At 36.0% G+C, this 14,119-nt stretch overlaps 1 protein-coding gene across 2 annotated transcripts in view; it reads left to right on the top strand.

Moving 5' to 3' along the window:
- Spast (spastin) overlaps positions 1 to 14,119 on the top strand; it is a 71,329-nt gene that overhangs the window by 29,706 nt on the left and 27,504 nt on the right. For both annotated transcript variants that reach the window (XM_074049461.1, XM_074049460.1), the window contains exons 4-8: positions 4,402 to 4,497; positions 7,330 to 7,517; positions 8,341 to 8,474; positions 8,741 to 8,834; positions 13,343 to 13,417. In XM_074049461.1, the coding sequence (XP_073905562.1) occupies positions 4,402 to 4,497; positions 7,330 to 7,517; positions 8,341 to 8,474; positions 8,741 to 8,834; positions 13,343 to 13,417 (587 nt within the window). The remainder of the gene's footprint in view (positions 1 to 4,401; positions 4,498 to 7,329; positions 7,518 to 8,340; positions 8,475 to 8,740; positions 8,835 to 13,342; positions 13,418 to 14,119) is intronic.

Genomic DNA, 14,119 nt, shown 5'->3' on the forward strand with positions numbered 1-14,119 from the left:
GGTTGAGATGGAGTTTCCTGAACTTTTTGCCCAGCTGCCTCTACACCATAATCTTCCCAGTCTCCACTTCCTGAGTAACCAGGATTATAGGCATGAGCCACCACACCTGGCCTCTTTTTCTTCAGACAGGGTCTCACTGTGTATACAGGTGACCTTGACCTCATGATCCTCTCCATCTCCTGAGCATTTTGTTTATAGGCATACACCACCACACCTGGCTAAATACTTCTTGTTTTTCTTAGTGGTACAGGAGTTTGAACTCAGGGCCTTAGGTTTGCTGGGCCACACTTGTAGTCCCTTTTTTTTCTTTTGGAGATAGGGTCTTGCTTTTTGCCTAGCTGGCCTGGACCTCAATCCTCCTATTTTAGGCTTCCTGGCATAGCTGGGATGACAGGTGCATACCTCTGTGCCCACCTATTGGTTGAGAATGGGGGTCTCAAGAACTTTTGCCCTGGCTGGCCTCCAACTGCAGTCCTCCTGATCTCAGCCTTCCAGTAGCTAGGGTTACAAACATAAGCCACCAGTGCCCAGCTAAATACATATATACATATTCTTTTTTTTTTTTTTTTTGGCCATACTGGGGTTTGAACTCAGGGCCTCATGTTTGCTAGGTAGGCACTATACTATTAGAGCCATCTGTTTTGTGTTAGATAATCTTTGAGAGAGAGTCTTGAGAGCTGTTTACCTGGGGTGGCTTCAAACCACAGTCCTCCTGAACTTTGCTTCCTGAATAGCCAGCCTTATAGGCATGAGCCACTGGCACCTGGCTAAATAACATATATTAAGGTAAATCTACTCCTAAAACAAAGTGTAAAAAAAAAAAAAAAACCCACCATGTGTGAATCTTCCTAATAATTTTAGTTTTGTGGAAATATTAAATATTTGGTGAGCAGGCCAGGCACCAGTTGCTCACACCTATAATCCTAGCTACTCAAGAAGCAGAGATCAGGAGATCGAGGTTCAAAGCCAGCCTGGGAAAATAGTTTGCAAGACCCTGTCTCAAAAAAAAAAAAAAAAAAAAAAAAAACCCATCGCAAAAAGGGGCTTGTGCAGTAGCTCAAGGTATAAGCTCTGACTTCAAGCCCCAGTAACACACACACACAAAAAAAAAATCTGGTAAACAGACAGACTTATATCTCTATGATTTGAGGTAAGTTATTTAGCATGTTTAAATCTTTTAAACAATTAATATAAGTGCCAGGTGACGGTGGCTCATGCCAGTAATCCTTTCTACTTTAGAATCCAAGATTGTGAAGATTGCAGTTCGAGGCCAGCCTAGCAAATAGTTCACAAGACCCCCATCTCCAAAATAACCATATAAATATATATATATATATATATATATATATATATATATATATTAGTTGTTATGCTACACGTAAACTAAGGGTAGACCCAAGGAGAGCAATTAGGACATTATTACAGTTATCTAGGAGAAAAAGATGGAGGTTTGGGCTGGGTGTAGGAGGAATGATTACAAGTGGTTAGATTATGGTATTTGTAGGCTGAACAAACATTTATTGATAGATTAGATTAGATAAAATGTTCTTCTGTATAAGGATCTCATTTTGTCATGGGAGAGACAGACACATAAATAGATAATCATCATCACTGCAGGATGGAAATGCACAAATATTTTGTAGGGGTGATAAAAACATGTCTGAAAAAACTTCCTAGAAAATGTTTATTGAACATTTGAAAATGAAAATTTTAAACCTGCAGTGCAGATTTTAAAATATAAATAAAAGTTATTAGAGTTCAAGAAAATATACCTCAGGAAGAAGCAACAACTTTAGCAAAGACTCAAGGGCAAGAAACAGTATGGTGAGTGGGGGAGGATGCTCATAGATAGATGAAGTAGTAATTTCTCAGGCACAGGAGATGAAGGCAGATCATGGATGTCATGGTTTATCATCAAGGAGCAGAGGCTGTAATCTATGGGCAGTGGGAAACCACTAAAAGGCTTCAAGTATAAGAGATATATGGCAAGATTTCCCTTTAAAGCATCTCAGTCTGTTGATTGTTTAGAACTTGGATGTGAGGAGGTCGGGAAATAAGGTCACTGCTTTAATTGAAATCATAGATAAGTCTAATAGTTGATTAGTCAGTCTTTGAAAAAAAACATTAGTTTGTTTACTTTTGGTTGTTCTCGTACAGGGGTTTGAACCCAGTGTCTAGTGAATGCACAGTAGGTTCTCTACCACTGAGCTATATCCTCAGCTGTTTACTTTTTTGTTGACAGAAAGGAATTGGAGCAGTGTCACAATAGCAATGTACTACAGTTTTGTTTTTGTGTGTGTGTGTGTGTGTGTTTCCACACATAGAAATCTGAACTCTGTACCTAAAAACAAGTTCTATAACCTTATTCCCAGTATTTTCAAAACTACGATTTTAATTTCTGTTTTGTCTTTCCCATATAATGAATGTTTCTACAAACTTTTTGTTACATTTAATTGAAGAGTGTTAATTGATAAAGAAAACATTGATAAATGAGGTTTTTTTTCTAATTTATGTTTTTACCAACACAAGTAAGTTGTGTCTCAGTATGGTGATTAAAGAGTATTATCACAAAGAAAAATCAGATGACCCACCTGTTAGCTAACTAAAAAATAAAAAAGGTTCCAAGGTATATTATATTAGCCAATTCTAGGATACAAAAGCTGTGCAGTACTTTGTGCTTTGTGTAGAAAAGGTAGCTGCTATTTATCCTGTCCCAAAGACACAAATGTTGTACCATAAACCAAACATGGTACCTACTTGTCTGCCCTTAGAAATAAAAGTTTAAGAAAGTTAGTATGTATGTGCTGCTTTTTTGTTGTTTTGTGTGGTACTAAGGATTGAACACAGGGCCTTGCACATGCTAAGCATGTACTCTTAGTACTGAGCTACACTTCCAGCCTCTGTGTTGCGTTTTTACGTGTATTCATTGACTTACCAGTCAGAAGAAAAAACTCTTAAGATACTTGGAATATTTAAGCAAAACAAAATAAAAATTGAGCCACTGTTATGTAGTGGCTATGTACATTCTTATATCTAATTTTGAGACACTTGGAAAAATGGGAGTAAGAAATGGTGGAGCAGAACGTATGTCACTAGCATACAGATTTACTGCTTAAGTGCAGAAAGAGTGCCGCAGGAATGTAGAGTGGAAGAAAGGTCAAACTGTCCGTCCCCCTTTTCTACGTTGGCCCAGACTTAAAGGTCTGTATCTTTGGAGGGTTTTTGTTATTTGAAGTGAGGGTAGGGTTGAAACAATCCTTTCTTAACTGATTAATTTTAAAAGTAAGTCATATAGGCACATGCCACAAAATTATGAAAGTTCCAAGTATGAATACCATCCGTCCCATACTATGCCTTAGCAACTCATTTCCTCTTCCAAAGGCTCCCACATTGTCAGTGACTCTGAGTCCTCTACAGAGGTAATCATCTTATATATGAGCACACACATGTGTTTAAACAAATGGTACAATACTGTACATACAGCTTGCAGCATGCTTATTCCACTTTACTTTATTGCCTTTATTTTTTGCCTGACTTATGTTAGGCAAAATGTAGCCAAATGTCATTTGCTATATTTTCCTTCTGTGCTATTTTGCTCTCTTGAAATGTCTTTTTAGCAGTCATCTTTTTTTTTTTTTTCTTTTTAAGTTCTGGTACTCAGTGTTGTATATGGTAGGCAAGTTGCTCTACTGTGTTTATTTATGTATTTATATTTTTCTTTTTTGGTGGGACTGGAGTTGAACTTAGGGCTTCTTGCTCACAAAGCAGGCACTCTTCCACTTGAACCAGACCTCTAGTCCATTTTGCTCTGGTTATTTTGAAGATAGGGTCTCACACACCATTTACCCAGCTTGCCTTGAACCCTAATTTCCCCAGTCTCAGCTTCCCAAGTAGCTAGGATTACAAGTGTGAGCCACTGATAACCTGGCTTGCTCTACTATTGAGTAATATCCCCAGCCCATTTTTCATTCTTTTTTCTTTTTTTGTTGTGGTGGGACTGAACTTTCCCTCCTATTTTTTAAAAGCATAGTTGAGTTATAAGTTGCCAGTTACGTTTGATAAGTTTGTGGTTGATAGAAACCATATTAATTTTTTTTGGCTCCATGTTATGCTTGCAACAGTGATTTGGACATGTAAGACATTATGATAGTTTACTGTCTTACGTTATCAACCTGAATAAGGCATATATTGAACATAGCCTTTCACTTGTTAATTTCTGTTGCTGTTTCATGTCTAAGTTATTACTAATTATATTTTCAGAGTATTATTTATATAATTACAAAAACTTCATCTAACAGCTTTGTAACCCTGTATAATTTTTCATTTTCGCATGCATGTTTTGTTTATTGTATTTTTTCTTTTTGTTTATTTTGTTCTTTTTTAACCCCCTCTGTTGCATAGAGAAGCTTCAACCAGTTATGCAATTTTCCAAGTCACAAACGGATGTCTATAATGACACTACTAACTTGACATGCCGAAATGGACATCTCCAGTCAGGTAGGTTTAGTTTAACTAACATATGAAATAATAAAGCTTGCATACAATTTGGAGTCTTACTTAACACAGTTGATTTGGCTTTATAATGGAAAGTTCATGTTTTGTTTTCACAGAGCTGTTGATACAGTGTTCCTATCATTCATAGAGTATGAGCATATGACATAAAATATAAGTATTGTAAGCATGCTTTGTTTTGCAACCTCCAATTTTTGAAATTACAAAATGTGAACATACATTCTCTTAAGTATTACAATATTTTGTTTCTTTTATAGTTTAAGCTTTTTTGTGAAAGTATTTTAAAGACAGATTTTGTTGCATCCCACTTTCCTATATATTATATGTGAGTATTAAATCATAGAACTTGCTAGAAAAAAATTTGAGGTTCAATATTGAGGAGAAACATTACAATAGTGTTGTTAGTGTGCATTAAGTCTTTCCTCCATAAACTTTCGGATACCAACCCCTTTACGAGAGTAAATGTGTTGGTTTTGCTTAGGTGAGAGAGGGAACTTCATTTCCCAGGCTTGCTTATACCTCAGCTAGTTTTGTTTTGTTTCTTGCAGTGCTGGGAATCAAACCCAGGCCCTCATCGTGCTAAGCAAGTGCCTTACACCTCAGCCTTCTCAGGCAGTGTTTCTATTTATTTATTTATTTATTTTTTTGAGACAGGGTCTCACTATGTCACTGTGGCTAGCCTCAAACTCACTATGTAACCCAGGCCAGCCTCAAACTTGGGATCCTTTCCCCACGCCAAGAGTTTGAGATAATAGGTGTGTGTACCACCACACCTGGTTAATCCAAGGTAACCTAGAGTGGGTCTATAGTGATCTTCATAGTTGTCAAAAATAACCCTTTTATTTTTGATGAAAAGTCTGCTGTCATTCTCACAGTTGTTCCTTGTGGAAATTTTCATCTGTAGTCTCAGGAATGTGTATTATCTGTCTGAAGAAATTCTTCAGTATCCTTTTATTTCTCTGAAATGAATGCTATTTGGCATTTCCCCAAACAGATCTTGCTTTTTCTTCACATCTTTGCTTTTGCTTAAGTCATTCCCTTTTCCAGAATGCTTTCCTGCTGCTTCTTTGTGTTTGGTATCCATTGGTTACTTGAGCATAGGGATCAGAAGTTTACCTTTATGTACCCAAAAAACCTCTTAGTGAGCTTTCCTCTATTCTGAAATAGCCTTGTTTTGAGTCACCTTTTGCATATGAGTTCTCTCGCTTCTGGAGATTGAAACTGTTTTTGTGAAGACAGTATTTGCATTTTTTTGTGTATGTTTTCTGCTCCTAGGCTACTGTGCATATTGAACATTTGATACTACTTGTTAGCTTAATTAAATGGAATTTAATTCCATTTAGGGAATTAAATTAACTCCACTTTAGGGAGATAGTGGTAGTTTCAACCCCCTATCATGACCCTCTAAAAGTCATAGTTGTTAGTTCCTAGAAGAATAATCCACGTTAATCTAGAGTGGGTCTGTGGTGGTCTTCATAATTATCTTAAATTTACCATAATATAAATAAATGATTCCATTGGTCAAGTATTTGGGTACATAGTCACAAAGTCTCTTGATTAATGTTGTATATTCTTCTGTTTTAGAGGTCCTGATTTTAGTCCCACAGTGATAATTAAAAATTCAGTCTCAGTGTCAAAACCTCAGTCTAAGTTATCATGAATATGGGTTTTTTTTTTTAAATGAATTTGTTTGTTCTTTCAGATTTTACAACAGTTTGCCTGAAATAAACCATTTGGTTCTGTAAATAAATAAGCCAATGCCCTATGCCAGTTTCGAGTTCTTAGTATCCTTAAACCATATTAAGGGATTTCATAACAACAACAACAACAAAAAAGCAAAACTTAGATGTTGTTGTTTTTTTAAACTGAAGTCTAGGTCTGTCTTTTGACCAGTCAAAATGTAGTGACTGGCCTAACGTTTGTCGTTATAGTAAATATTGTTATTAATAAACACTAATGTTTACTTTAAACATAGAAAATATTATTTAGAAATAGTGGTTTGAATGTTTAAAATACAAACATTATGTACATAATAAAAAAATACATACATATATATGGGTGTGGTAAATGCCTGTAATCCCAGCTCTCAGAGACTGAAGCAGGAGGATCACAAGCTCAAGATCAGTATGGACTAGTAGTGAGTTCGAGACCAGCCTAGGCTACATAGCAAGACCCTGTGTCAAAATAAATAAATAAAATAAAAGTCTATCATTTATAAAGAAGAGCATCAAAAGACCATTAACCTTTTGACTTTGAGGAGTTCTTTGAATGTTTACTTACATATTCACAGGACATAAAGTACTTGACATTAAAAGCCACACCTATATAAATAAATTTCAGTTGATTAATTAAAAAAACTTTTTTGCTGGGCACAGTGTGTGGACTTTCTTAGTATCTCATACTGATAAAAAGTTTGGAATCTAATAGTGAAATGCTATTTTTTTTCTGTGTGTGACATAGCCCTAATGCCTCTATACATTTTATTTTGTATTTGGGAATTTTATTTGTTTGATGTTGTTTTATATTCTCTTCCTGTCCCCACAAATGAAGTTGCTTCTTCTTCTTAAAATACATTTCTTTATAAGAAAATTAGAATATAGATCAGGAAAAGAAAAAAATCTAGTGACTGTAATCCTGCTTGACAACCCCCCTTAAACACCCTTGTATGTGTTCTGATTGCAATCTTATTCTGAAATATTTCTGAATTTAAAAAGTTATTAGTTTGGTTTTGCAAATTTGTAATTGTATTCATTATTACTTTTTATATTTTTCAGCCACAGTTTTCTATTCATGATGACTTTACTTTTTCCTTAATAGAAAGTGGAGCTATTCCGAAAAGAAAAGATCCTTTAACGCACGCTAGTAATTCACTGCCTCGTTCAAAAACAGTTTTGAAAAGTGGATCCACAGGTCTTTCAGGTCACCACAGAGCACCTAGTTGCAGTGGTTTATCCATGGTTTCTGGAGTGAGACAGGGACCTGGTCCTGCAACTGCCACTCATAAGGTATTCTAGGACAGTTACTGTAATTACCACGCTTTTGCAAACAGAAAATTTTATGTTATGCTTGCTTACGTTTATCACAAGTTCTTTTCTTTTTGGTGGTGGTACCAGAGTTGAATTAACGACTTTGAGCTTCCCAGGCAGGCAGTCTACCACTGAGCCATTCCCCCATCCAACAAGTTTTTTTATAGTAGAGAACTGATAAATTTTCACAAAGTTAAATACAGTTTTTTTCTTTTTTTACTATATTTTTAAACTATAAGGCCAACTTGCTATTAAAAAACAATTTTGGGGCCTAATTTTATATTGCTTACTTGTCCAGCTTTTTATTACAATGCTATGTATGTACCATTTTAAATTTCTTTTTATAACAGTAAATATACATAGGGTTTTATCTCAATTCTAACAAGGATCAAAACTGTATGACTGAGGGGAAAACAACAACAAAAAAAACCCTACGTGAGTTATCACTGGGTATTTTTCTTTTTCTTTCTCTCTTTTTTGTCTTCCTTTGGCAGTACTGGGTTTTGAGCTCAGGGCCTCATACTTGCTAAGTAGGCACTTTACCACTTGAGCCACTCTACCAACCCCACCTTTTTCTTTTATAGTAAATAAATCTGTGGATGAACCTGCTGTAAAACACACTAAATGCCAAATGTTCTATAGTGAATAAATTTTTACCTTGAGCTAAATATACCGTTTTTAGAGTTTTATATTTTTCTTCTATTTTTAAAGCTTAAATTCTATAAACTTTAAGGGTTAATTCATAAGTGAAAAGTCTAGATGACAGATTGTATTTTAACATTCAAATTTTGAATCCCTTAAGGGTACTCAAAAAACAAATAGAACAAATAAACCTTCCACGCCTACAACTGCTGCTCGGAAAAAGAAAGACTTGAAAAATTTTAGGAATGTGGACAGCAACCTTGCTAACCTTATAATGAATGAAATTGTGGACAAGTAAGTCTTGCCTTCTAAAATATTTTATCATTTCTGTTTCTGAATTTTAGTTGTAAAATGTCTCATAAGTGAAATGCATAATAAATACTTTGCTTGCTTTACATACTTAATGCTTATGATAGTTTTCAATTAAATGTAGAAAATTTTACAAATAAAATTAGCTTCATTCAACATAAAAATTGCTATACTTTATAGAACTTATATTTCATATTGTGGTAACTGAACAATATTTCTATAGTGAATTTAACCAAAGTTCTGTTTCTCAGTGGGACAGCTGTTAAATTTGATGATATAGCTGGTCAAGAATTGGCAAAACAGGCATTGCAAGAAATTGTTATTCTTCCTTCTCTAAGGCCTGAGGTAAGAACTTATATTATTATTTTCTAATACCATCCATTATTGCACTTGAGAGGCTAACGTAGGAGGATCTTGAATTCAAGACCAGCTTGGGCTATATCCTGAAATTCCAAGTCAGCCTGGGGTCTATAGTGAGACCCTGTCTCAAAAAGAGCAAAAACCAAAACAAACATTAGCAATAGCTGTTGACAGTTTATTATATGAGTTCTTAGTCACAGTACATTTTTAATTTTTATAAGAAAAGTGGATAATACATAATTTTTCTATAAAGACGAAAGAGGGATTTAAAAATAAGAGAGATGATCTGGACAAAGGGGAAGTTCATTGAAAACAATTCTTTATAGGTTTGAGAACTTTTTTTTTTATTTGGCAGTACTGGATTTTTTGGGTGTTTTCTTGTTTGTTTTTGGCTGTACTTGGGATCTGAACTCAGGGCCTCACACTCAGTAGGCAGGCGCTCTACCACTTGAGCTACTCCGCCAGCCCTGTTTCCTGTTGGGTATTTTCATGATAGGGTGTCTCGACTATTTACTCAGGCTAGTTTTGAACTGCAGTCCTTCTGATCTCTGCCTCCTGCAAAAGGCTTGGATTATAGGTGTGAGCCACTGGCACCTGGCTGAAGAACAATCTTTATTTTTTATTTTTTTATTTTTTTTATTTTTCATTTTTCTTTTATTATTCATATGTGCATACAAGGCTTGGTTCATTTCTCCCCCCTGCTCCCACCCCCTCCCTTTCCGCCCCCTCCCTCTCCCCCCCCCAATACGCAGCAGAAACTATTTTGCCCTTATCTCTAATTTTGTTGTAGAGAGAGTATAAGCAATAATAGGAAGGAACAAGGGTTTTTGCTGGTTGAGATAAGGATAGCTATACAGGGCATGGACTCATATTGATTTCCTGTGCGTGGGTGTTACCTTCTAGGTTAATTCTTTTTGATCTAACCTTTTCTCTAGTACCTGTTCCCCTTTTCCTATTGGCCTCAGTTGCTTTAAGGTATCTGCTTTAGTTTCTCTGCGTTAAGGGCAACAAATGCTAGCTAGTTTTTTAGGTGTCTTACCTATCCTCACCCCTTCCTTGTGTGCTCTCGCTTTTATCATGTGCTCATAGTCCAATCCCCTTGTTGTGTTTGCCCTTGATCTAATGTCCACATATGAGGGAGAACATACGATTTTTGGTCTTTTGGGCCAGGCTAACCTCACTCAGAATGATGTTCTCCAATTCCATCCATTTACCTGCGAATGATAACATTTCGTTCTTCTTCATGGCTGCATAGAATTCCATTGTGTATAGATACCACATTTTCTTAATCCATTTGTCAGTGGTGGGGCATCTTGGCTGTTTCCATAACTTGGCTATTGTGAATAGTGCCGCAATAAACATGGATGTGCAGGTGCCTCTGGAGTAACAGTCTTTTGGGTATATCCCCAAGAGTGGTATTGCTGGATCAAATGGTAGATCGATGTCCAGCTTTTTAAGTAGCCTCCAAATTTTTTTCCAGAGTGGTTGTACTAGTCTACATTCTCACCAACAGTGTAAGAGAGTTCCTTTTTCCCCGCATCCTCGCCAACACCTGTTGGTGGTGGTGTTGCTGATGATGGCTATTCTAACGGGTGAGGTGGAATCTAGCATGGTTTTAATTTGCATTTCCTTTATTGCTAGAGATGGTGAGCATTTTTTCATGTGTTTTCTGGCCATTTGAATTTCTTCTTTTGAGAAAGTTCTGTTTAGTTCACTTGCCCATTTCTTTATTGGTTCATTAGTTTTGGGAGAATTTAGTTTTTTAAGTTCCCTATATATTCTTGTTATCAGTCCTTTGTCTGATGTGTAGCAGGCAAATATTTTCTCCCACTCTGTGGGTGTTCTCTTCAGTTTAGAGACCATTTCTTTTGATGAACAGAAGCTTTTTAGTTTTATGAGGTCCCATTTATCTATGCTATCTCTTAGTTGCTGTGCTGCTGGGGTTTCATTGAGAAAGTTCTTACCTATACCTACTAACTCCAGAGTATTTCCTACTCTTTCTTGTATCAACTTAAGAGTTTGTGGTCTGATATTAAGATCCTTGATCCATTTTGAGTTAATCTTGGTATAGGGTGATATACATGGATCTAGTTTCAGTTTTTTGCAGACTGCTAACCAGTTTTCCCAGCAGTTTTTGTTGAAGAGGCTGCTATTTCTCCATCGTATATTTTTAGCTCCTTTGTCAAAGATAAGTTGGTTATAGTTGTGTGGCTTCATATCTGGGTCCTCTATTCTGTTCCACTGGTCTTCATGTCTGTTTTTGTGCCAGTACCATGCTGTTTTTAATGTTATTGCTTTGTAATATAGTTTGAAGTCAGGTATTGTGATACCTCCTGCATTGTTCTCAACTATTTACTCAGGCTAGTTTTGAACTGCAGTCCTTCTGATCTCTGCCTCCTGCAAAAGGCTAGGATTATAGGTGTGAGCCACTGGCACCTGGCTGAAGGACAATCTTTAAAAGAATTATTTTCAAAGGTATTAAGTTGTCAAAGTAGATACAAAACCAGTGAATAATGCATAGAAATCTAACCTTCCATATCTCATTTTTAGTCTCAGTAGGGAAGATGAGTAATCTTACACAGTTAATAAGTAATATTTGGTGTTCCATACTTCACACATTTTGGATTTTTGTAATTCATTTTACTCAATGCTGTTCCAGTCATGTTCCAAAAAATTAGTTTCAGGACCCACTTCTGGGTCACATTTATTTCTTCTTGAATATTTTCATCTCTTACTGACTCAATATTTAGCAGAAATACAGTATATAGCACATTGTGATGGATACACTTAATTTAATGTATAAAGGTAGTATGACTCTTTCATAGGTTCATAGTCTATGAAATGTTTTGCGTTCATGGTGTTTATCATTTGTGCTAAACTAAAAGTTAACTGAATGTTTTTCAAGTTTACGTCCGTTTTTCTTTTTTTTTTTTTTTTTGGTGGGTCTGGGGTTTGAACTCAGGGCTTTGTACTTTGAGCCTCACCTCCAGTCCATTTTGCTCTGATTGTTCTGGAGATGGGGTCTCTTGAACTATTTGCCTGGGCTGGCCTCAAACCATGATTCTGTCGATCTCATCCTCCCAAGTAGCTAAGATAACACGTATGAGCCACTGGAGCCTGGCTTAAATAGGGCTTTTATTTGCTTTTTATGGCAGTACTGGGGTTTGAACTCAGGGCCTCACATTTGCTATGCAGGTGCTCTACCAGTTGAGCCACTCTGCCAGCCTTCTTTTTCCCTTTTCTTTTTTGAGGTAGGGTTTCCCCCTCTTGTATTGAAATCATATGTACAAGTTATCCTCCCACCCCAGCCTGCTTCATAGCTGAGATTATTAATACATGCTATTATGTCCACCTTTAAATTTTTTTCATTTTACTTATTATTTTAAGTATATCAAACCATTGGATTGATGTGATAAATATTTGTCAATACTTAATACCATGGAGAATTGTTTAGATAAAAGCAGTTGTCTTTTGTAAACCAAATTTATGTCATACACCCCACACCAGGCCATACAGCACCATCATGAGTATTTCCTTTGTCTCTTTTCGGCATTGGATTTCTCGTCTTTCACATTCTCTATTTTCTACTTTCATGGTTTATTTTCTCATTTCAGTGGCATACATCATCCAGTAATTTCCTTTTGTTTTTTCTGTACTGGGGTTTGAACTCAGGGCTTAACACTTGCTAGGCTGGCACTCTACTACTTGAGCCATGCCCCAGCCCCTTCCAGTAACTTTTTTTTCTATTTATTTTAAGAATAGTTCTTTATGTATTTATGTATTTATTTTTGTGGTACTGGGTTTGAACTCAAGGCCTTGAGTGTGTTAGGCAAATTCTGTATCACTTGAGCCAAACCTCCAGTCATTTTTTTTTTCTTTTTAAATTTCACTTTTTTTAGATCTAGTAACTTCTTGAAAAAAGTTCACGTGAGGCAATTTTTTGAGATCTCATGTATCTGAGGATATCTTTATTCTACTGTCTTCCCTTATTGATAATTTGAGTGTCAAGAAATAGTTTGAAAATTGTTTTCCCTTAGTATTTTGAAAGCATCATCTATTGTCTTCTAAGTCTGTGGTGTTGCTTTCTACTACATAAAAAAGATCAGGAATAGTATTTGATTTATCATTATTTCTCAAAGCTCTTTGGATTTCCCCTTTATCCCTGCTGTTCTGACTTTTTTTTTTTACCCCTCAACACTGAGGTCTGAACTTAGGGCCTCACACTTGTTAAGCAGGAGCTCTACCACTTGAGCTGAGTAGCTCAAACTAGATTTTTTTCTTAATTTTAGTAATGGCTGAGGTCCAAGTTAAACTTTCTTTTTCTTTTCTTCTTTAAGACTAACTTACTGATTACATGTACCTTTTAAAGCGCTCAGTATTTCTGTTTGGAAGGATGCCACTCAGAAAATGATTTTTAGATAACAAATAATTCTAAAATTCCTGGAAAAAACTTTCCAGAATCATAGTTGTGAATTAATGTATATTTTCTAAAGTTATTCACAGGCCTTAGAGCTCCTGCCAGAGGACTGTTACTCTTTGGTCCCCCTGGAAATGGGAAGACAATGCTGGTAAGAATTCTTTTCAGATAACCAGGGAAAATAAGAAAAGTAGAAACTTTGTATTATCCCCAGGTCTATTACTTATGACTTGCTTTTTGCTATGATATAGTTCTCTTTTTAGTGAAGAAATAGATGGAAAACTATCTTATCTTCAATAATATGTTGTTGTTTTTTTTTTTTTTAATGAAGATGGGGTTTGAATGTAGAGCTTTGCCCATGTTTTTTGCTGTCTTAACAGGTTTATTTAAGCAATATGTTCTAAACTTTTTTTTGACATTACTGGGGCTTAAACTCAGGACCTCATACTTAGATGCTCTACCACTTGAGCCACTCCACCAGCCCTTTTTTGCATTGGGTATTTTTGAGATAGGGTCTTGTGAATTATTTGCCTGGTCTGGCCTCAAACCTCAGTCCTACTGATCTGTGCCTCCTGAGTAGCTAGGATTACAGGCATGAGCCAAAGGCACCCGGCTAGATTTTTCTTTCAGTATCCTTTGACTGAAAGTTTTTATGGTGATCTGGATACTTATGTCCTCTGAATCACACTTCTAGATGGAAAAAACAACTCAGAAAAAAGTAATTTTTTCCTTAGCTGTTTATCTTGGTCTAGCCAGTTACCTTCCTGTATCTAAGAGAACACAACTCTTCTTCCTCCAGTTCTCTGTTAAAAAAGAAAGTGAAAAGAAGCATAGCCCTTAGAACCTTTCTTCA

The sequence above is a fragment of the Castor canadensis genome, chromosome 12, assembly GCF_047511655.1.
Source record: "Castor canadensis chromosome 12, mCasCan1.hap1v2, whole genome shotgun sequence".
NCBI lineage: Eukaryota > Metazoa > Chordata > Mammalia > Rodentia > Castoridae > Castor > Castor canadensis.